This window comes from Mustelus asterias, chromosome 18 (genome assembly GCF_964213995.1).
Source record: "Mustelus asterias chromosome 18, sMusAst1.hap1.1, whole genome shotgun sequence".
NCBI lineage: Eukaryota > Metazoa > Chordata > Chondrichthyes > Carcharhiniformes > Triakidae > Mustelus > Mustelus asterias.
Window position 1 is genome coordinate 8,510,500 of NC_135818.1, and position 25,447 is coordinate 8,535,946.

General features: G+C 45.6%; 1 protein-coding gene across 11 annotated transcripts in view; it reads right to left on the reverse strand.

Moving 5' to 3' along the window:
* The window catches only part of LOC144506952 (alpha-(1,6)-fucosyltransferase), a 646,707-nt gene that overhangs the window by 52,432 nt on the left and 568,828 nt on the right, over window positions 1-25,447 (reverse strand). For all 11 annotated transcript variants that reach the window (XM_078233392.1, XM_078233382.1, XM_078233383.1 and 8 more), the window contains one exon: window positions 12,691-12,928. In XM_078233392.1, the coding sequence (XP_078089518.1) occupies window positions 12,691-12,928 (238 nt within the window). The remainder of the gene's footprint in view (window positions 1-12,690; window positions 12,929-25,447) is intronic.

Here is a 25,447-nt window from a genome sequence, read left to right on the forward strand (position 1 = left end):
TTAACCTTAGAGATACCAAACTGGAAAATGAGAAGCTTTTCATTTGATGGTAGTTAATAGTCAAGGATTTCTGTTGCTATGGGACACATGATGTGGAGATGCCGGCGTTGGACTGGGGTAAACACAGTAAGAAGTTTAACAACACCAGGTTAAAGTCCAACAGGTTTATTTGGTAGCAAAAGCCACACAAGCTTTCGGAGCTCTAAGCCCCTTCTTCAGGTGAGTGGGAATTCTGTTCACAAACAGAGCATATAAAGACACAAACTCAATTTACATGAATAATGGTTGGAATGTGAATACTTACAACTAATCAAGTCTTTAAGAAACAAAACAATGGGAGTGGAGAGAGCATCAAGACAGGCTATGTAGATACCTGTCTTGATGCTCTCTCCACTCACATTGTTTTGTTTCTTAAAGACTTGATTAGTTGTAAGTATTCACATTCCAACCATTATTCATGTAAATTGAGTTTGTGTCTTTATATGCTCTGTTTGTGAACAGAATTCCCACTCACCTGAAGAAGGGGCTTAGAGCTCCGAAAGCTTGTGTGGCTTTTGCTACCAAATAAACCTGTTGGACTTTAACCTGGTGTTGTTAAACTTCTTACTATGGGACACAACCAGGGCTTGGATTTTTTGGCATGTTACTCGTGGTGGGAGGGGCATGCTGGGGGGAGGGGGCTTTTGTTCCATTGACAACACCCCAAGGTGCCAGGGAACCCGCGGCGGGGTGCACCATTGGCCGGACTGGAAGAACCCGCCAACATGAACATCTGGAAAACTTCATCCTAGGAAACCTTAATGAGGGTCCACCTTTTTCTTCATAAAAGTTTGATACATAAGCAGCCCTATTTATTTCATGGGGCATGGCTGGATTTTGTGATAATGGTGAACAAACAGTCCACCCCGCACATTTATCATGGCTAATCATTTCGAACCTACACATCTTTTGGACAATAAGGGGCAATTTAGCATGGCCAATGCACCTAACCTGCACATCTTTGGACTGAGAGGGGAAACCGGAGCACCCGGAGGAATCCATGCCGACATGGGGAGAGTAGAAACATAGAAACATAGAAGATAGGAGCAGGAGGAGGCCATTTGGCCCTTCGAGCCTGCTCCGCCATTCATCACGATCATGGCTGATCGTCCAACTCAATAGCCTAATCCTGCTTTCTCCCCATAAACTTTGATCCCATTCGTCCCAAGTGCTATATCCAGCCGCCTCTTGAATACATTATAAACGTGCAAACCCCACACAGACAGCGACCCGAGTCTGGAATTGAACCCGGGTCCCTGGCACCGTGAGGCAGCAGTGCCAACCACTGTGCCACCGAGCCGTCCATAAACCAAAAGTAGAGAATGGAATTTAAGCTGAACCCCAATGATAATAAACAGGAAGTAGCCGGTTATAAATGTGATCTACAATAAAAATATTCAATTTACTGTGACTGAAGATCTTGCGCTTACAGGGAGAGTTAAGATATCTGAGTAAGTAAAGCTCAATGCGTACTGTCAGTGGAGTCTGCCAGTGCACCAACATATTTGCCAAGAAGTGTTTTCCATTCTTAGGTCACTGGAATATGACACGAGACATTTAATATTTAATACACCCTTATATAAATTCATTCACCTCGGCAGACTGGATTTCAGAGCAGAAACTATGTATAAAAACATAGAAACTAGAAGCAGGAGGAGGCCATTCGGCCCTTCGAGCCTGCTCTGCCATTCATTTTGATCATCGAATTCAATATCCTGATCCCCCGCTTCCCCCCATATCCCTCGATCCCTTTAGCCAAATCTAATTTCTTCTTGAAATCAGACCTCAACTGCTTTCTGTGGTAGTGAATTCCACACATTCACCACTCTCTGGGGGAAGAAAGTTCTCCTCACCTCAGTTCTAAAAGGTTCACCCCTTATCCTCAAACTATGACCCCCTAGTTCTGGACTCCCCCACCACCGGGAACATTCTTTCTGAATCTACCCTGTCTAACCCTGTTAGAATTTTATAAGTTTGTTTGAGATCCTCTCTCATTCTTCTAAACTCCAGTGAATAGAATCCTAACCGACTTAGTCTCTCCTCATATGACAGTCCTGCCATCCTAGGGAATCAGCCTGGTAAACATTCTCTGTACTCCCTCCATAGCAAGGACATCCTTCCTCAGATAAGGACAGCAAAACTGCTCACAATATTCCAGATGTGGTATCACCAACACACTAGACAATTGCAGCAAAACATCCCTATCCCTCTACTCAAATGTCTGTATGTTTTTTTCAAAGCAGCGAAACATAGCATTGTTCTGCAGATGTTTCGCTTCCGAGAACCCTTAAGAGTATTGATAGGCAGAGGGATCTGGGTGTACAGGTACACAGGTCACTGAAAGTGGCAATGCAGGTGGAGAAGGTAGTCAAGAAGGCATATGGCATGCTTGCCTTCATCAGCCGGGGTATTGAGTTTAAAAATTGGCAAGTCATGTTGCAGCTTTATAGAACCTTAGTTAGGCCGCACTTGGAATGTAGTGTTCAATTCTGGTCGCCACACTACCAGAAGGATGTGGAAGCTTTGGAGAGGGTACAGAAGAGATTTACCAGGATATTGCCTGGTATGGAGGGATTAGCTATGAGGAGAGGTTGGAGAAACTTGGCTTGTTCTCACTGGAGCGACGGAGGTTGAGGGAAGACCTGATAGAAGTCTACAAGATTATGAGAGGCATGGACAGAGTGGATAGTCAGAAGCTTTTTCCTAGGGTGGAAGAGTCAATTACTAGGGGGCATAGATTTAAGGTGCGAGGGGCAAGGTTTAAAGGAGATGTACGAGGCAGATTTTTTTTACACTGAGAGTGGTGGGTGCCTGGAACTCGTTGCCCGGGGAGGTAGTGGAAGCGGATACGGTAGTGACTTTTAAGGGGCGTCTTGACAAGTACATGAATAGGATGGTAATAGAGGGATATGGTCCCCGGAAGGGTAGGGGGTTTTAGTTAAGTCAGGCAGCATGGTCGGCGCAGGCTTGGAGGGCCGAAGGGCCTGTTCCTGTGCTGTAATTTTCTTTGTTCTTTACCTAAACGCATGCACATCTGGTTTTGAATCTGAATGATGAAGAAAAGTTGTTTATCTGTAACGATTCACCAGATCCATGTCAGACAGCATTTGGATTTGAGCTGGCAAGCATCAAGTGGCCTAAAACAACAAGCCACCATGTTAGCAGTGCCACGACACACTCGATCTTTCCGAACACGAGAAATAAGCGGCGAGGGTACAAAAATCATTATTTTTATGAAGTGCCTTTTCAACTGCTGTCTAACTATAGCCAGAGTGTCTGTCACTGACAGCTCATTTCATTCTTTCAGGCTGTCACTCACAACACGGGAACTGTCATCGAATCTTTCACTCACTTCTCCCTCGATTCCCCTCATCATTAGGTGCCAGTCGCGACTCGATCTGTCAACATTTCAGGCCATTAAGACTAACCGCACAAAAAATGGCGGAGTCACTGGGATGGCATTTTTTATAGAATCAGAGAATCCCTACAGTGCAGAAGGAAGCCATTCGGCCCATCGAGTCTGCACCGACCACAATCCCACCCAGGCCCTATCCCCATAACCCCACATATTTACCCTGCTAATCCCCCTGACACTATTTAGCGTGGCCAATCAACCTAACCTGCACCTCTTATCCATTAGCATCAATTCATATCCGATCAATTCAAATCCTTTGAGGAGCTATCGGAATGGGTACAAGATTCGGACTGAGCTGCAAGTTAACAGGAGCTCCCCTTAGCCCAGGCCTCTGGATCACTAATCCAGTGACACTACCACTACACCTTGAAGCAGAGGCATCGGAGAATTTCATTTGGGATTTACTAATCTTGCTTGAGATTCATAAAATGTTTCAAGTGAGCCATCCTGGTTTCTCAATCCAATCCAACTATTAACATCCTTGGGGGTCACCTTTAACCACTGGACTAGCCGTACAAATACAGTGGCTACAAGAGCAAATCAGAGACCTGGAATCCTGCAGCGAGTATCTCACCTCCTGATTTCCCAAAGCCTGTTCATCTTCCTCTGATTTTGATTTGATTTGATTTATTGTCACATGTATTAGCATACAGTGAAAAGTATTGTTTCTTGCGCGCTATACAGACAAAGCATACCGCTCATAGAGAAGGAAGCGAGAGAGTGCAGAATGTAATGTTACAGTCATAGCTAGGGTGTAGAGAAAGATCAACTTCATGCGAGGTAGGTCCATTCAAAAGTCGGACAGCAGCAGGGAAGAAGCTGTTCTTGAGTCAGTCGGTACGTGACCTCAGACTTCTGTATCTTTTTCCCGACGGGAGAAGGTGGAAGAGAGAATGTCCAGGATGCATGGGGTCCTTGATTATGCCGGCTGCTTTGCCGAGGCAGCGGGAAGTGTAGACAGAGTCAATGGATGGGAGGCTGGTTTACGTGATGGATTGGGCTACAATTACGACCTTTTGTAGTATTTTGTGGTCTTGGGTAGAGCAGGAGCCGTACCAAGCTGTTTCTTAACTATAGTGTCGACATGGGGGGACCAGGACAAGTTGTTCCTGATCTGGACACCTAAAAACCTGAAGCTCTGGATCCTCTGGAAGCAGGGGAAATGTTAAAGTGAGAAGATTAATGGTGGAATTTTTCAGACGGTGAGCTTTCTTAACCGATTTGACAGGGAGTGAGGTGGGTGGTGAGCTGCCTTCTTGAATCGCTGCAATCCAGGTGGTGGAGGTACTCCCACAGTGCTGTTAGGGAGGGAATTCCAGGATTTTGACCCAGCGACAGTGAAGGGACGGCGATATATTTCCAAGTCAGGATGGCGAGTGGCTTGGAGGGGAACCTCCAGGTGGTGGTGTTCCCAAGAGTCTGCTGCTCTTGTCCTTCTAGCTGGTAGCGGTCATGAGTTTGGAAGGTGCCTCCTAAGGAGCCTTAATGAGTTCCTGCAGTGCATTTTGTAGATGGTACACACGGCTGCCATTGTTCATCAGCAGTGATGGAGGGAGTGACTGTTTGTAGATGTGGTGCCAATTAAGCGGGGCTGCTTTGTCCTGTATGGTGTCAAGCTTCTTGAGCGTTGTTGGAGCTGCACCCATCCAGGCAAGTGGGGAGTATTCCATCACACTCCTGACTTGTGTCTTATCGATGGTGGATAGGCTCTGGAAAATCAGGAGGTGAGATACTCGCTGCAGGATTCCCAGCCTCTGACCTGCTCTTGTAGCCACAATATTTGTATGGCTAGTCCAGTGGTTAAAGGTAGCCTCCCAGGATGTTGATAGTTTGGATTGGATTGAGAAACCAGGATGGCTCACTTTAAACATTTTATGAATCTCGGACAAGATTAGTAAATCGCAAATGAAATTCTCCAATGCCCCTGCATCAGGGTGTAGCAGTAGTGTCACTGGACTAATAATCCAGAGGCCCGGGCTAATGCTCAGGGGTCATGGGTTCACAGCTGCTGGAATATAAATTTAATGAATAAATCTGGAATATAAAGATTGTCTCGCTAACGGTGACTATGACAACAACCATCGATTGCTGCAAAAACTTATCCGCCTCACTGACGCATTTTCGGGAAGGAAATCTGCCGTCCTTACCCGGTCTGGCCTACATGGAACTTCAGACCCCACAACAATGCGGTTGATTCTTAACTGCCCTCTGAAATGGCCTAGCCAGCCACTCAGTTCAAGGGGCAATTAGGGTTGGCCAACAAATGCTGGCCCAGCCAGCGACGCCCACATCCCATGAAAGAATCAACCAAAGAATAATCAGGAAACGGATGGGAAATGGTTTGTTTTGTTAATACTGATTGCACGGTGGGATTTTGACACACCATTTCTTACATTTTCTTTGGAGCTTAGCGCGTCATTAATCTTGCAAGCCGGTTTGTTCCTTTAAGAACACAAAAGTCGGTTTGTTTTCTGATCAAGAGCTTAATTGCTCTTTGATGAGGGGAACTTGCAGAATTGGAGGTGCTCTTAGATTTCCTCTGCCAGGATTGAATAAATCAACATGAAATAGCTGTCCTTCTCCCTTCTCTTTATATACTTTTGACAGTTTAAAACATGGTTTGTTGAGGGTAATGAATGCTCTCAACAATTTTTATATACAATCACGGTTTCCTCAACGCGATGCCTGCCTATTAATACCAGCATTTCTCGATACATTCCACAATAAATAAAGCTCGCACAACTGGCAATTTATGGACTGATTGGCTCACTCCAAAATGTATCATTTATCCATTGTTCGCTTAGCTCAGGAAGCTGCAGAGTTCCATTCCCACTGCCAGGAATTGTGCGCCTTCTTGTTCTGCATCAGAAATACGCAGCAACCTCACAGCTAAAAAAAATCAATTACGTGACCGTTTGATTGTGTTGTCAGTTGGAAAGCATTTTTACTTCATCTGCCATCAATCACATCAACTTTCCCTCGGTTTTCCTGGTTCATGCTATTTTCTCAATTATAACTCCGACTTGGCGACAGCTCTCGCCCGCCCTCTGCTCTGCCCCCTCTGCTGCCCCCTCTGCTGCCCCCTCCTCCACAATTGGCAGAGGGACAGCTCACCTGTGGTTGCTGCCTGCTTACTTCATCGTCGGGTTAAAGTTATTATTTATTCATTAGCGTCACAAGTCAGCTTACATTAACACTGCAATGAAGTTACTGTGAAAATCCCCCAGTCGCCACACTCCGGCGCCTGTTTGGGTACACTGAGGGAGAATTTCGCATGGCCAATACATATCACCAGAATGTCTATGGACTGTGGGAGGAAACCGGAGCACCCGGAGGAAACCCATGCAGACACGGGGGGGAATGTGCAGAATCCACACAGACAGTGACCCAAGCCGGGAATCGAACCCAGGTCCCTGGCGCTTTGAGGCAGCAGCGCTAACCACTGTGCCACCCTCAGTAATGTGAATCGACATTTGCATCAACCTGTCTCTTGGCTTTTCTTTTGTCCAGATTAAGCTTTAGGCACAGCCAAGGAAGCATGCCATGGATTTGATGCATTGCAAGGTTCCCTAACTCTCCATTGGTCCTGCAAGGCTCCCGAAAAGCCATCCGGATTAAGAATACCCTCCACTGCGCTCCTCACAATGCCCATTCTTTTGGGCTCCTGAGGCATTTTAATATTCATTCTCAACTACACAAACACCCAAACAGAATCATAGAATCTCTACAGTGCAGAAGGGGGCCATTCGGCCCATCGGGCCTGCACTGACAACAATCCCACCCAGGCTCTATCCCTGTAACCCCACATATTTTCACTAATAAATAAATACCTTGCTAATCCCCCTGACACTAATGGGCAACTTACCAGGGCCAGTCAACCTAGCCCACGCATCGCTAGACTGTGGGAGAAAACCGGAACACCCGGAGGAAACCCACGCAGACACGCGGAGAACGTGCAAACTCCACACAGTCACCCGAGGCTGGAATTGAACCCGGGTCCCTGGCGCTGTGAGACAGCATGGTGGCACAGCGCCAGGGACCCGGGTTTACCCCTTATCCTCAAACTATGACCCCTAGTTCTGGAATCCCCCACTATCGCGAACATTCTTTTTCAACCTACCCTGCCTAATCCTGTAAGAATTTTATAAGTTTCTATGAGATCCCCTCTCACTCTTCTAAACTCCACTGAATATAATCCTAACCGATTTAGAATCTCCTCATATGACAGACCTGCCATCCCAGGAATCAGCCTGGTAAACCTTTGCTGCACTCCCTCTATAGCAAGGACATCCTTCCTCAGATGAGGACACCAAAACTGTACACAATACTCCAGGTGTGGCCTCACCAACGCCCTACACAATTGCAGCAAAACATCCCCATTCCTATACGCAAATCCTCTCGCTATGAAGACATACCATTTGCCTCGAGAGAAACGAGCTTTGTCAAAGCTTTGTCAAAGGGTCATCTGGATTTGAAACATCAGCTCTTTTCTCCCCTTACAGATGCTGCCAGGCCTGCTGAGATTTTCCAGAATTTTCTCTTTTGGTTTCAGATTCCAGCATCCGCAGTATTTTGCTTTTACACCATTTGCCTTCTTTACTGCCTGCTGTACCTGCACCTAGTCTGGCCTGCCTCCTCTCCCTGTGAGAAGGAAATGCACCATGGGAAAAAAACCCTGGAAAACGCCAACATCCATAAAGACCGCTCAACACTTGAGCAACGAGCAGTGACAGTAAATAAATCAATCTATATTTCTCCTCATCCTGGGGAGGGAAATTGACATTTGATTTTGCATTGCTGGAAATCTCCGGTTATGAAATGTGTGTGTGTGATAAACTCAAATCATTTCTGTGAGCATCCCACAGCACAGCACATGTCAAATGTCAGTCAAAAGTTGATATTTATGAATCATGAATCTTCATCTGTCACTTGAGTAAGCAGTGATAATTTAGGCCAGGGAAACTGAAGGGACCAGCCCCATGATTTTGTACTAACGCTGGTTTTTATTGCAACGATACATCACTGACGAAGCAAGGTCATTTTCCAAGGGCCCTGCATCGCCAACGTGTCTCACGATGCTATGCTGCAAATAAGTTATAAGGAGAGGCTGGATAGACTGGGACTTTTTTCTCTGGAGCGTCGGAGGCTGAGGGGTGATCTTATAGAGGTCTATAAAATAATGAGGGGCACAGGTCAGCTAGATAGTCAACATCTTTTCCCAAAGGTAGGGGAGTCTAAAACTAGAGGGCATGGGTTGAAGGTGAGAGGGGAGACACACAAAAGGGTCCAGAGGGGCAATTTTTTCACACAGAGGGTGGTGAGTGTCTGGAACGAGGTAGTAGTAGAGGCAGGTACAATTTTATCTTTTAAAAAGCGTTAAGACAGTTATGTGGATAAGATGGGCATAGAAGGATATGGGCCAAATGCAGGTAATTGGGACTAGCTTAGGGGTTAACAAAAGGGGCGGCATGGACAAGTTGGTAAAAGGGCCTGTTTCCATACTGTAAACCTCTGTGACTCTAAATCCTTCTTCCTCTGTTGAAATATATCGGCGAAATGCGGCCCTTCAAATATAGGACCATTTTAAAATTAACTTCTCTATGCAAAACACGTCGGAAGGCAGACACAGAGTCTGGCATTCTCCGACCTCTCCCGCGGTTTTGATTCTCCAGTCCCGGTGCAGTGAACAGAGTTTTGGCTGAGCGTCAAGTTCTCCATTCTCGCCGGCAGCGGGGCGAGAGGGACCAGAGGATTCTGGCCATTAGTTGGGTTCAGAAAGTCTTGAAAATGAGCACCATTTTCGTGACGTATTTAGTGACAATAAGCATTGACCTCTGAAACAGGCAACCGGTTCAGTGGATACCGGTTCGCTGAATGTGTGCAGGGTGAGGGAACTGGACCGGTTACGAGCTGGAGCAGAGCTCACCCCGTACAAAAGCCTAAGTTCTGCTGGAAGATCTGGGTTAGAATGATCTCCTCCCTGGATTAGTTAGTGCCTATACCAGTCAGAGAGGTGAGGGTCGTAGTGGACATGATGAATTTCCTTAGCCTCCTGAGAAAGTAGAGGCGCTGGTGGGCTTGCTTAACTGTAGCGTCGGAAGAGTCTTGGCAAAACTCTCTCCAAGGCAAGCAAATTCTAATCTCACATTCCTATCTGAGGTCTGCCCGTGAGGCAGAGGTGATGTGATTTAATGTGACCAAATCCCAAAGAAATACGGCCAAGAGAAAATTAAATCCGTGAATTCTGTGCACAAAATCCTGCTCAACTATATGCATCCCTTTCTGAAGATTTACATTGGTGCTTCAACCATCTCGTAACTGCTGGTGCATCATGATCTATGACAGGGACTGTGATAAGCAAAAGTCAGCAATCAGTAAGATTGGATTATATTCCTGACATTAGCGTTGTTCATTTCAAAAAATAAGTTAAACAATTCACCAAGTGCCTTCTGATAGCATGATTTTTTAAAATAATTTATTTATGGGACATGGGCGTCGCTGGCTGGCCAGCATTTATTGCCCATCCCTAGTTGTCCGAGGGCAGTTGAGAGTCAACCACATTGCTGTGGCTCTGGAGTCACATGTAGGCCAGACCAGGTAAGGACGGCAGATTTCCTTCCCTAAAGGACATTAATGAACCAGATGGGTTTTTCCGACAATTGACAAAGGTTTCATGGTCATCAGTTGATTCTTAATTCCAGATTTTATTTTATTCAAATTCCACCATCTGCCATGGCGGGATTTGAACCCGGGCCCCCAGAACATTAGCTAAGTTTCTGGATTAATCGTCTGGTGATAATACCACTGGGCCATCGCCTCCCCTATGAAGTTACTCTCTGCTGCGAGTGCCTGACCTCTGAAGCCACAAAGTTGGTGGCAGATTATCATATCAGATGAGTCATGATGGCCTAATTGAAGGGCGGGGCAGACTCGATGGGCCGAATGGCCTGCTTCTGCTCCTACGTCTTCCTATCTTCAGGGTGTGGGGGGGCTGACAAATGGAAAAGGAGTTAGCTCTCGCACGGAGCGAGGGAGAGGGCAGAGGAGTTACCCCAGGTTGCTGGATGGTAACCAGTCCAGCAGTGGCAGAGGGCAACTAGCCTGCAGTGCTGAAGGAGAGAAGTGGATCAATAGGGATTAGGACATTGGAAAGAAAACTCATGTATAAAGTTGTCGAAAAAAGAAGAAATTGGTAAAGGAGATAAATGGATCCCGAGGCAGCTGGTGACGTGAGGACACAAATCCTTTTCTGGATAGTTGGTGTATTTACAAGATGCAACATTACATATGTCCATCTGCCCCGTACCCACGTACCCAGTGTCCGAGCAGTCTCTCTTTAGAAGTGCTCTCTGTAATAACCTCAACGAGACCCATGAGGTGGGCTCCTTGGAGTATGAGCTCCCTGATTGAGGTTATGATTGTCTGCGCAATCAGGATGTCTCACCTGTATATATAAGGAGTGACACTACTGACACTCTGGATTCTGACTTTGGGGTGGCACTGCTGCCTCACAGCGCCAGAGACCCAAGTTCGTTTCCCGGCTTAGGTCACTATCTGTGCGGAGTCTGCACGTTCTCCCCATGTCTGCGTGGGTTTCCTCCATGTACTCCAGTTTCCTCCCACAGTCCAAAAGATGTGCTATTTGGATACATTGGCCATGCTAAATTCTCCCTCAGTGTACCCGAACAGGCGCCAGAGTGTGACCATTAGAGGATTTTCACAGTAACCTCATTGCAGTGTTAATGTAAGCCTACTTGTGACACTAATAAATAAACTTAAACTGAAGTACTCTTAGGAGAGGAGTTACATTTGTAAATAAAGGGAATTTGGTGAAGTGACGCTGGCCTCTGAGGAGTTATTTCATTCTAAGTACTTAATTAAATATTGCCTTTACATAAGTTCATCAGTTCTTAAGATATAGGAGCAGAATTAGGCCATTCAGCCCATCGAGTCCACTCCGCCATTCGATCATGGCTGATATGCTCCTCATCCCCAATTTCCTGCCTTCTCCCCATAACCCTTCAACCCGTTACCAATTAAAAATCTGTCTAACTCCTCCTTAAATTTACTCACTGTCCCAGTATCCACCGCACTTTGGGGCAGCGAATTCCACAGACTCACAACCCTTTGGGAGAAGTTGTTTCTCCCCAACTCTGTTTTAAATTTGCTACCTGTTATCCTAAGACTATGACCTCTCGTCCTAGAATGACCCACAAGATGAAGCATTCGCTCCACGTCTACTTTATCCAGATCTTTTATCATCTTGTATACCTCAATTTGATCTCCCCTCATTCTTCTAAATTCCAGAGAGTATCGGCCTAAACTGTTCAATCTCTCTCCATACGACAAGCCCCTCAGAGGTTTACAGCATGGAAACAGGCCCTTCGGCCCAACTTGTCCATGTCATCCTTTTTTTAAAAAACCCTTAAGCAAGTCCCAATTGCCTGCATTTGGCCCATTTCCTTCTATACGCATCTTACCCATGTAACTGTCTAAACGCTTTTTAAAAGACAAAATTGTACCGGCCTCTACTACTATCTCTGGCAGCTTGCTCCAGGCACTCACCCACCCTCTGTGTGAAAACATTGCCCCTCTGAACACTTTTGTATCTTTCCCTTCTCACCTTAAACCTATGCCCTCTAGTTTTAGACTCCCCTATCTTTGGGAAAAGGTATCGACTATCTGGCTGATCTATGCCCCTCATTATTTTATAGACCTCTTATAAGATCACCCCTCAGCCTCCTACGCTCCAGAGAAAAAAGTCCCAGTCTATCCAGCCTCTCCTTATAACTCAAACCATCAAGTCCCAGTAGCATCCTAGTAAATCTTTTCTGCACTCTTTCTAGTTTAATAATATCCTTTTTATAATAGGGTGACCAGAACTGTACACAGTATTCCAAGTGTGGCCTTACCAATGTCTTGTACAACTTCAACAAGACGTTACAACTCCTGCATTCAATGTTCTGACCAATTGAATCATCTCTGGAATCAATCTCGTGTGTATCTAAACAATATGCTATTAACAGAAGGAACATCCTTGTACTGTCTGGACGAGAGTTATGATCAGTCAAACATTTGTAAATCTGAAGCCTTGGCTGAACCATGTGAAATAGGAGTCAGTGCCTATATCTCGAGATGTTCTTCTGACGTCACTCACTGTCTGTTGCCCCCAAACCTGAGGCATCACTCATTGTTTAACCGGCAAGAAAGGGCAGATATTGGCTAGAGAGTCTCACCTGACCAATGGCCAGAGCTGGTGCCAGATCTGTCCGTACAGGTTTCACTGACTGGTTTGAAGACTGTCTCCCATCCCCCGGTGGAATAGCGCCAGTTCTGAGACTCCAGGATGAGCGTGCGTTGGGTACCGTACGCGATCATGAAGCAGTAGACCACATGATGCAGCTGGCAACCGTAACCGCACCCCTTGTTGATGTTACACACCAGCTTCTTGGCTTTGCTGCAGTCCTTGGGGTTCTGGGGACAGAACAGGGAGAAAGGAGCAATTTAAACGGAGAGAATTCAGAATTAGACAAACGTGTCCGTGCAGCATTCCCTCATCCAGAGCACTGGAAATGCCCCCCCCCCCCCCCTCACCGTGCACACTCGCCAACATTGATTTATGGAGAAAATCAAAATACTGCGGATGCTGGAATCTGAAACAAAAACAGAAAATGCTGGAAAATCTTAGCAGGTCTGACAGCATCTGTGGGGAGAGAATAGAGCCAACGTTCCGAGTCTGAATGACCCTGCATTAGAGCTGATTTATTGAAAAAACTCCTGAGGCACTTATTACCAATCAAAAATTGATGCCAAGACACGGAGCCAGTGGCCTGAAAGATATGGGTTTTTATGGAGTTCCTTCAGAACACAAGTACAAAAGAAATTGGAGCAGGAGTAGGTCGTATGTTACTCTTGGATCTATCAGTAAGATCACAGTTCACCTCAGTCTCGACTCCACTTTCCTGCAAGATCCCCACACCCCTTTATTCTTTTAGAGTCCAAAAATCTACCAATTGGTAGAGAAGTAAGAGGTCGAGATGTCTCAGGGACGGAATGCCACAACGTAGGGCCCAGGCAGCTGGAGGCAAGGCTGCCATGAAGGACTCTGGGGATGCGCAAGAGGCCAGAATAGATGGAGGAAAGGAGCATTCTCGTGGGGGTGTAAGACTGAAGAAGGTAGAATCATAGAATCCCTACATTGCAGAAAGAGGCCATTCAGCCCAACGAGTCTGCACCAAGTCTCTGTCAGAGCATCTTACAGGCCTACCAACTCCCCCCCCTCCCGCCCTATCCCCTTAACCCCATGTATTTATTCTACTAATCCCCCTAACTTACACATTCCGGGACACGAACAGGAAATTTAGCATGGCCAATCCACCTTACCTGCACATTCCGGGCCACTAAGAGGCAATTTAGCATAGCCAATCCACCCAGCCTGCACATCATTGGACTGTGGGAGGAAACCGGAGTACCCGGAGGAAACGCACGCAGATACGGGGAGGACATGCAAACCCCACACAGACAGTGACCCGAGCCGGGAATCGAACCCAGATCCCTGGTGCTGAGAGGCCCTTCATTCACAACCATTTCTCCGTACAGCAAAACTGTCACGCCTAACACTCCTGAGTTTTGCAGTTAAAATCTCATCTCAGAACGGTACAAGTAAAGAAACTGCAAAATTGACAAATCAACGACAAATGAGGCTTTTATTTTGCAAACCAGATGTTGGATCAAAAATTGTCACCCAAATGATTTTGGGCATTGCTTTTCTTTTCAGGATCTGAAAAGGTTTCACAGATCATGTTTAATTACTCTGTGATTCAGGGAAACATGATCAGAAAATGTTATTTTTTGTTGACAATTTACAGAAGTGAACATACTAACCTAAAAATATAATCAGAAACTCAAAATTACAGAATAGCTCTGAATATAAAAAAGTTTATTAGTCACAAGTAGGCTTATATTAACACTGCAATGAAGTTACTGTGTAAATCCCCTAGTCGCCTGTTCGGGCGCACTGAGGGAGAATTTAGCATGGCCAATGCACCAGGCCTGCACATCTTTGGACTGTGGGAGGAAACCGGAGCACCCGGAGGAAACCCACGCAGACACAGGGAGAATGTGCAAACTCGACACAGACAGTGACCCGAGGCGGGAATCGAACCCGGTTTCCTGGCGCTGTGAGGCAGCAGTGCTGACCACTGTGCCACCGTGTGTAGGGAGAAGCAAAGCAGCGGAAGATGCTGGATGCAGGGATGAGAATTTGGCAGTAATTACTGCAGCTTTTGGGTATTTGACTGAAATGTGAAAGCTCTTTGGGGCTGGGATTCTCCGGTGCCGCACGAAGTGGATGGAGTTTTGGCTGGAACGCCAGATTTTCCATTTTCGCACAGAACTGGTGCCACTGCAGACGGCAGCAGAGAATGCTGCCCACTGTGAACATCACACACGGAGAAACATAGAAACTAGAAGCAGGAGGAGGCCATTTGGCCCTTCGAGCCTGTTCCGCTATTCATTTCGATCATGGCTGATCATCAAATTCAATATCCTGATGCCCCCCCTTCCCCACATATCCCTCAATTCCTTTAGCCCCAAGAGCTATATCTAATTTCTTCTTGAAATCAGATAACGTTTTGGCCTACATTCTGCGGTAGTGAATTCCACACATTCACCACCCTCTGGGTGAAGTGATTTCTCCTCACCTCAGTCCTAAAAGATTTACCTCTTATCCTCAAACTATGACCCCCTAGTGGGTGGCACAGTGGCATAATGGTTAGCGCTACTGCCCCACAGCGCCAGGGATCCGGGTTCAATTCCGGCCTCAGGTGACTGTCTGTGTGGAGTTTGCACGTTCTCCCCATTTCTGCGTGGGTTTCCTCCAGTTTCCCCCCACAGTCCAAAGATGCACGGGTTAGGTGGATTGGCAGCGCTAAATTGCCCCTTAGTGTCAAGGGGATTTGCTCGGGTAAATGCATGGCATTAGAGGGTAGGGCCTGGGTAGGATTGGGATCGGTGAAGACTTGATGGGCCGAATGGCCTCCTTCTGCATTGTAGGGATTCTCTGATGATTCTATGACCCCTAGTTCTGGATTCCCTCATCATTAGGAACATTCTTTCTGAATCTACCCTGTCTAACCCTGTTCGAATTTTGTAAGTTTCTATGAGATCCCCTCTCACTCTTCTAGACACCAATGAATATAATTCTAACTGCCTCAAATTAGAGATAGAATCATAGAATCATAGAAACCCTACAGTGCAGAAGGAGGCCATTCGGCCCATCGAGTCTGCACCGACCACAATCCCACCCAGGCCCTACCCCCACATATTTTACCCGCTAATCCCTCTAACCTACACATCCCAGGACTCTAAGGGGCAATTTTTTAACCTGGCCAATCAACCTAACCCGCACATCTTTGGACTGTGGGAGGAAACCGGAGCACCCGGAGGAAACCCACGCAGACACGAGGAGAATGTGCAAACTCCACACAGACAGTGACCCGAGCCGGGAATCGAACCCGGGACCCTGGAGCTGTGAAGCAGCAGTGCTAACCACTGTGCTACCGTGTCGCCCTAATTCTCGATTATTTTTTTTAAAGGAGCCTGTTTTAAAGGAAAGAAGGAATTCCAAAGTTGCTTTATTTTTATTATGTAATGACCTAGAATTTACAAAAAATGCAATGCCACCAACCAAGAAGGTGCCACATGGAAGGAAATAGATACAGATGGAATACAGTTTAATAAATTGGGATTTTTGGCACAGACACAAACAAAAGGCTTCCTTCCGCACCATAAATTTCTCTCATTCTCTGGTGCCAGTACATGCCTGGAATATCAAATCCCAAAGTAATTTGGAGTTTTTGAGAGAGTTAAATTGTTCATTGAGACGAGGATCCGAGGGCACAGCCTCAGAGTAAAGGGACAACCCTTTGGAACTGTGATGAGGAGGACTTTCTTCAGCCACAGGGTGGTGAATCTGTGGAATTCATTGCCACAGAAGGCTGTGGAGGCCAGGTCATTGAGTGTCTTCAAGACAGAGATGGATAGGTTCTTGATTGGTATGGGGATCAAAGGTTATGGGGAAAGAGTGGGAGAATGGAGTTGAGAAACGTATCAGCCATGATCGAATGTTGGAGCAGACTCAATGGGCTGAATGGCCTATTTCTGCTCCTATATCTTATGGCCTTATTTATAAATACACCAATGAATAAAGCATAATTTCTCCATTTTCAAAACCAAAATGACAAATACAGTTACCTAGGGCAGGAATTTTTCACCCCCTGCCCACTAGTGGGATGTCCCCAACACGCCGGACATTTGAATGGCTCCCCGTATCCACGTGGGGAAAATCGCAGCACCGGGGCTGGAAAATCCCAGCCTTAAGGACAACACTTATCCATCCGATTTTGTTCTTAATAATTTATCTCAACGATTGAATATGGAAAGTATTCTGAAAAGGGGAACGATTTAATAAAAATGTCAGGGTCCAGTGTTGGGGTATTTGAGTTAACTCACACGGGAGGGGGGCAATTTGAACCTTTATTGACGGTATAAAATGGACGAAATTGGACTGATTGCCCTTCAGATACTGTCGGATTTTCTGTCCAATTGAAGTCAACTGAATGTGACATTCAGTCCCCAAGATATCAGTCTCATTCCAGGATATATTTTAATAAATAGGATTTGACTGATTCATTCACTGTAAATCTGTGACCCTGCCATTCTCTCTCTCACAGCAGAAGTATCCCCTAATAAAAAATGCTGCAAAGCTCTAACCCTCTCTGAAAAACGTCCTGGGTGATTTTAGTGTTAAATAAACATATTAGCTAAAAATACAATGACAATATTAAAACAGTGGCTGGATTACGTCTGTCAGGAACAAGTATTCTTCATCCTTTCCGTGTCCGTGTGTTTTTTTTATTCATTCGTGGGACTTGGGTATTACTGTCTGGCCAGCATTTATTGCCCATACCTAGTTGCCTTCAAGAAGGTGGTGGTGAGCTGCCTTCTTGAATTGCTGCAGTCCCATGCTGTGGGTGCTCCGGTTTCCTCCCACAGTCCGAAAGACGTGCCGGTTCGGTGCATTGGCCGGGGTAAACTCTCCCTCAGTGTACCCGAACAGGCGCCGGAAAAAGATATAAAAGTCTGAGATCACGTATCAACCGACTCAAGGACAGCTTCTTCCCTGCTGCCATCAGACTTTTGAATGGACCTACCTTACACTAAGCTGATCTTTCTCTACACCCTAGCTATGACTGTAACATTACATTCTGCACCCAAAAGAGAAAATGCTGGAAAATCTCAGCAGGTCTGGCAGCATCTGTAAGGAGAGAAAACTACATTTTACTACATTCTGCACCATCTCCTTTCCTTCTCCCCTGTGTACTATAAGACCATAAGACATAGAATTAGGCCACTCGGCCCATCGAGTCTGCTCCGCCATTCAACCATGGCTGATATTTTTCTCAACCCCATTCTCCTGCCTTTTCTCCATAACCCCTGATCCTCTTATTAATCAAGAACCTATCTATCTCTGTCTTAAAGACACTCAGCGACCTGGCCTCCACAGCCTTCTGCAGCAAAGAGTTCCACAGATTCACCACTCTCTGGCTGAAGAAATTCCTCCTCATCTCTGTTTTAAAGGATCGTCCCTCTAGCCTCTATGAATGGTATGCTTTGTCCGTATAGCATGCAAAAAACCACACGTGACAATAATAAATGAAATTAATCAAGTAAAAGCTCTCCAGCGATTTATGGAGTAATAGTTATGGAGTGGGTAGTTATCCCAGCATCCAGATCCATATTTACTCCTCAACCAACCTCAGCAAGTAATTTAATTTGTCATTTATCTCAATGCGAGTTCCTAACCATGACCAAATTGGCCAATGAGCTCTGATGAAGGGTCATCCGGACTCGAACCGTTGGCTCTATTCTCTCTCCACAGATGCTGTCGGACCTGCTGAGATTTTCCAGCATTTTCTCTTCTTGTTTGAAAAGTGTTGAATTGGTCATGAAGAACAGTGAGACATCCTGAGGTCTGGGAAGGGGTTATATCACTGCAAGTTCTTTCTTTCATTCTTAGGCATGTGTTTTTCAAAAAAAGATACCACCTCTGAGTTGCTGTCAGAAATTGTGGCTTGCAATATTTCAGCTGTTCCTCTCTGCAAGAGAGCAAAACGTGAGGACAAGGTACCACCAATTGAATTCACAGCTCAGGTTCAGAGTCTAAGCTTCCTGAACACAGCCCCGGATCTTTTTATACACAGGCTTCTGTTGGCATCTTCTGAATAATATAACTTGGTGTTTTGAAAATTTATGATAATGGCTTTTAAACGAATGGGCAGGCGATAAAAGCATGAAAATTTCAATTCAGAATTCCAATTTTTCCTTGCTGCATTACAGAAGCTCATTGAGCTACTGCTTTCAGCCACAAATTACATCTTTTTCATAGAATCTCTACAGTGCAGAAGGAGGCCATTCGGCACATAGATCCTGCACTGACAACAATCCCACCCAGGCCCTATCCGTAACCCCACATATTTACCTTAACCGTCACCCCACATATTTACCTTCCTAATCCCCTGACACTAAGGGGGAAATTTAGCCTGGCCAATCAACCTAACCCGCACATCTTTGGAGTGTAGTAGGAAACCGGAGCACCTGGAGGAAACCCATGCAGACACGGGGAGAATGTGCAGACTCTGCACAGTGTCCTGAGGCGGGAATCGAACCCGTGTCCCTGGCGCTGTGAGGCAGCAGTGCTAACCAGTGTGTGTAATTCTGTACAGTATTAATAAATGTCACTTTTCCTTTCTGATTGTGCCTCGGCTAACTCTGATTGAAGAGACCTAGGCAAACAACAAAAGCATATCTGCATTAGATTTGTCACCAATGGCAATCATCTCTGATCATCAGGGGTCAGATGCAACGATTTATTTTCTCTTTTCCAGCAGCATGCCGTTAGAATGTATTTTTTATTTGTCTGCTAGTATCTCTTATTAACTGATATTCTCACAGCTTCCTGTTCTACTAGAAGAATTTCTGTTTCATATCTTTGATGTGGAGATGCCGGCGTTGGACTGGGTAAACACAGCAAGAGTTTTAACAACACCAGGTTAAACTCCAACAGGTTTATTTGGTAGCATTTGCTACCAAATACTACGAATGGCATTTGCTACCAAATAAACCTGTTGGACTTTAACCTGGTGTTGTTAAAACTCTCATATCTTTGAAGCAGGACAGTAAATGATTCAAGTCACTCGCCGCCCTGACTTGGAAATACATCACTGTTACTTCACGGAAATCCTGGAATTCCCTCCCTAACACATTGTGGGTCAACCCACAGCACGTGGACTGCAACGATTCAAGAAGGCAACTCACCACCACCTTCTCAAGGGCAACTAGGGATGGACAACAAATGCTGGTCAGCCAGCGACGCCCATGTCCCATGAATGAATTTAAAAAATGCTCAGGTTCTTGAAGGAGCATTGCTCTAGTGGTGTGTAAAGCCCCATTACAAGTTACTAATGGGCAGCACAGTGACACAATGGTTAGCACTGCTGCCTCACAGCACCAGGGACCCGGGTTCGATTCCCGGCTTGGATCACTGTGTGTGTGGAGTCTGCACATTCTCCCCGTGGGTTTTCTCCGGTTTCCTCCCACAATCCGAGAGACGTGCTGGTTAGGTGCATTGGCCATGCTAAATTCTCCCTCAGTGTACCCGAACAGTTAGGATTGTGGTGACTGGGGGATTTTCACAGCAACTTCATTGCAGTGTTAATGTGAGCCTACTTACGACACTCATAAAACTTTTTAAATTGAAGTGATTATTTTTTGATGACACAAACCACATCTCTGCATTGTACATTTACAATTCAGCAAGTGCAGAAATTATGCTGGATTCCAAAGATGTCCATCCTGCAGCCAAACCTTCTCCCACTAATGTTAGCCTTTGGTGAGGCGCGCTGACATTTATTCATCAGAATCTTGAATAACAATGTTTCTGACCATTTCTCGAGAGGGAGGCAAAACTAAACAAGCTTTCTGTGCTCAGTGCAACACTCCCCTCCAGCACAGCTCTTTCACACACTCAGACACCGAGCAAAGGCATTCCATTAGAAACCTTGAGACTAAAAATAATTTGTTCCCTACAGTTGTAGCTGAAAAGTTGTGGAGGCTTTTGAAGTTTGGACTATTCGTTCCTGCAGCTGCTACTTCTCTCTCATGCAGCGTACAGGAGGAAGCCACACTTCAGCCTCATCAGTACTGGTCGACGTAGGTTTAAGGTGTGTGGGGAAAAGTTTAGAGGAGATGTGCGAGGCAAGTTTTTTTACACAGAGGGTGGTGAATGTCTGGAACGTGTTCTCTGGGGAGGTGGTGGGAGCAGGTACAATAGCGGTACTTAAGGGGCATCTAGACAAATACATGAATAGGATGGGAATGGAAGTATACGGACTCTGTAAGTGCATACGGTTTTAATTTAGGCAGGCAGCATGATCGGCGCGGGCTTGGAGGGCCGAAGGGCCTGTTCGTGTGCTGTACTTTTCTTTGTTCTTCTTTGTCTTACCCCTCTGGTGACTGGATTTCCCATGAAATGTTTTTTTTTAAGTTTATTTATTATTGTCACAAGTAGGCTTACATTAACACTGCAATGAAGTTACTGTGAAAATTCCCTAGTCGCCACACTCCGGTGTTTGGGAGAATTTAGCACGGCCAATCCACCTAACCAGCTTTTGGAGGAAACCGGAACACCCAGAGGAAACCCACGCAGACACGGGGAGAATTGTGCAGACTCCACACAGTGACCCAAGCTGGAAATGGAACCCGGGTCCCTGGCACTGTGCCAACCACTGTGCCACCATGCCGCTCAACTCAGAACTCATTTTCAGATTTTTTAATTGACCATTTCCTTCTTGACAGACAGTGAGCGAAAGATGGCCCAAAAAAAATGACTTTATTCTCAGTTCCCACACTATCATCGCAAGCTGAAAGAAGAAAGCACGTGATAGGTTGTTTAAATTTAAAACTTCTGGCTATTAAGACATTAAGAAATTGGGGTTTCCTAAGTAGTAGGAAACCGGAGCACCCGGAGGAAACCCACGCAAACATGAGGAGAACCTGCAGACTCCACACAGTCACCCAAGGCTGGAATCGAACCTGGGTCCATCTTGGTGTCCCTGCAATCAAATACGTTATCCCACCAATATAAATTTCACAGACTTCCTTGTAATGAGAAGGATTACTAAGAATTTGAGCACCTCACAACTGCGAAACAAACTAATTTAAAAAGATTTAGGAATTCCTACACAATAGCCATGAATACAGAGCTTAGTACCATCCACTCTTTATTTTGGAAGGTTCAGTTTCTTTGTAGCGCTCAATCATAAAATCCCTGCAGTGCAGAAGGAGGCCATTTGGCCCATCGAATCTGCACTGACTCTCCAACACAGCATCCCACCCAGGCCATATCCCCATAACCCCACGTATTTACCTCACTAATCCCCATAACCTACACATCTTGGGATAATACCGGGAAATTTAGCATGGCCAATCCCCATAACCTACACATCTTTGGACACCAAGAGACAACTGAGCATGGCCAATCCACCTAATCTGCACGTCTTTCGGACTGTTGGAGGATATAGGAGCACTCGGAGGAAACCCACACAGAAACTGGGAGAACGTGCAAACTCCACACAGTCATAGAAATCATAGAAACCCTACAGTGCAGAAGGAGGCCATTCGGTCCATCGAGTCTGCACCGACCACAATCCCACCCAGGCCCTATCCCCATAACCCCACATATTTACCCGCTAATCCCTCTAACCTGCGCATCCCAGGACACTAAGGGGCAATTTAGCATGGCCAATTAACCTAACCCGCACATCTTTGGACTGTGGGAGGAAACTGGAGCACCCGGAGGAAACCCACGCAGACACAGGAAGAATGTGCAAACTTCACACAGACAGTGACCCAAGCCGGCAATCGAACCCAGGTCCCTGGAGCTGTGAAGCATCAGTGCTAACCACTGTGCCACCGTGCCGCCCGTGCCATCCAGTCAGCCAAGGCTGGAATCTAACCCAGGTCCCTGGCACTGTGAGGCAGCAATGCTAACCATCGCATGATGGACTGGACTTCGTTCACAACCCTTTGTTGTTTCTTGCGGTCTTGGTCAGAGCAGGAACCATACCAAGTTGCGATACATCCAGAAAGAATGCTTTCTACTGTGCATCTGTAAAAACTGGTGAGAGTCGTAGCGGACATGCTGAATTTCCTTAACCTCCTGAGAAAGTAGAGGCATTGGTGGGCTTTCTTAACTATAGTGTCAGCATGGAGAGACCAGGGCAGGTTGTTGGTGATCTGGACATGTGGAAACTTGAAGCTCTCGACCATTTCCACTTCGTCCCCAATGATGCAGACAGGGGGATGTCCTCTAAAGTTGATGACTATCTCCTTTGTTTTTCTGATACTGAGGGAGAGATTCTTGTTGCCGCACCAGTTCACCAGATTCTTTATCTCATTCCTGTACTCCGTCTCATCACCGACCCACCACGCTGTGTGCCGCCTCTCCATGTTAAAGACTTAAATTCGCATAGCCATTTCTGCTGATTGCTTTTTACTGTGTATAATACAGCCTCAGCAATTCCACTGGTTGAGTTTCACGATTCCTCTATTTAACTGATGTTGGGAATTGGCTGATTTAAGGGCCCTTCGGTACAGAAACATAATGAGTGTTTGTACAAACTCAGCACAGACAGATGGGAGATAAGTCTTTGTCAGATGGCTGCCAAGGTCCTTAAGTGAAGAGAGCTTCGGCCATCTCAACCCAGGCGGCCCCTGTGGAACTGCAGCATGAAGCTGAAATGTGTTCCCAAATTCAGCACAGCTGGCACTGCTTTGGCCGTTTCTCTCAGAGCCTTGACAAGAACAGATGTTCTGGGAGATGTGAGGCCACTCACCATGTAGTATATCAGCAGTAATTCTTCCCCCCTATGCCCAGACCTCAATCAACAGGTGGCCTCCTTGGATAATGCCTCCGGAAAGTGGCTGCAACACATCTTCACCCATTCCCACGCAACACGCCTCTTTGGCAAAGGGTCATCTGGACTCAAAACGTCAGCTCTTTTTCTCCTTACAGATGCTGCCAGACATGCTGAGATTTTCCAGTGTTTTCTCTTTTGGTTCAACGCAACATAAGCTTATTTTAAACCGAACCTGATACCCAACTCTCACAGCTGAGCCAGCAAAGGATCCAGAGTCAATATCGGCACATGACTGGTCAACTGGCAGAAAAACATCTCTGTCACTTAATTCTGGCAAAGGCTTCAGTAGAATTACAAATTAAACGCAAAACAATTCCCAAGATTACCCAAGCAATAGGTAAATGGTTTCGTACAAACTGATACCCCGTGGCAGCGATGGTGGAACACCATTTCTGGTAGCTGCAGTAATTATGCATATTAATAAATACACCACTGCTGCAATCATGCAGGATTCAAAATGCAGTTTTCAGATTTTTAATATCACTTATATAAACTCTTGTAAAAACAGGCCTCTTCTGTCAACAGGAAGTGACATAATACTCATGATCAACTTGAGTGACTGCTGCTTCTCGCTGTATAAATACAATGAACTGTCTTTGGTAAAACATTCATGCTGCTCGCAAAGGTAACAATAAAAATTAAAATAAAAAGTCATCCACAGTGGTGGTGTGATGATACTGCGCCTTTAAGAAATATATTTTGAGTCATGTTTCTGTACGGAATGAGTTTAATAGTCTTTTCCATTTTATCAGAGCCATTTTGCCAGAAGCACTGTATTGTTACTGCAGCAACCTAATTGATGCAGTGTTTTTTTTATCTGAACTAACGCTGGGTTCTGTTATTTTGTGTTTTCCCCTGGGATATTTCAGAGTGGGGCTTGATTAGGCTGATTGACAGGTAAGGCCATATGACTGGCTACAGCTAGGCTTACACGCAGTGTGCTTTTGGGATTTTTAGAGAGAAGTCGCTTTCTCTGCATCTCTTGCTTCATCTGAAGTGGAAACTGGCATCTGCCAAGAAATAAGCCTTTCTCTCTAAGATTCTACTGTCCGGGGGTTGGAGCTTTCTCTGGAAGTTGCTGCACGTGAATTAGAAGACAGGTGTCTGTCTGGGTCACTCTCCAGAAGTGTCAAAAGGCTGGAAATCCAGTACCTATGAAAGCAGCTTTGGTTTCTGTACTAACTGGTTCTAAAGAAGGGATTCATGTCTGTCGGGGAATACTGGAAAATTGGAACAATAGAGATAGCTAGCTGTAAAGAATTATAATTTGTCATGTTTAAGTATTTTAATTGGTAAAAGTTATGCTAATTGGTTTTGTTATATTCTAACTGTGTTCTTAAATAAAGTTTGTTTGATAAAAGCTCCCGAGTGGGTCACTTGAATCATACCTGGAGCAAAATGCCTTATGCTCACCAATGCCAAATATAAAAGTTAGGGTCTAGGCTAATTTCATAAAATACCTTGGAATTTGTGGTCCTTAACTGTGGAGGATTGACATCACAGCCTAGACTGGTGACCAGCAACTCCACTGTACGCCTGATAACTGAACTGCAGCACCTCAAACAAACAAATCTATGTGTGTTGTACCTTGAAAAAAACGCAGATGTCAAACAATTGACATTTTAAGAACTATTTGTTGCTAATGTAATGTTTTTTGACTGGTTTAAATTACCCAAAAAGATGAAACGATAGCTCACTTGTGTCTGCAGTGATGAGTGACCAGATGTGATGCCTTGAGTGAATTCCTGCAAAGGGATCAACTTTGCATTTCTACTGCTACGAAATGTGTACACTCCCACCAACGCCCCCCCCGACTCCCCGCGTGCATGTGCACGCACTTATCCCGAGATTAATAAGCATTCAGCGACAGATCAGATTCACCCGCTCAGTCCCCGAGGTCTTGAGAACTGTTCACATGTTCATTAAGTCACAGATATAGATTGAGTGGTGGCAG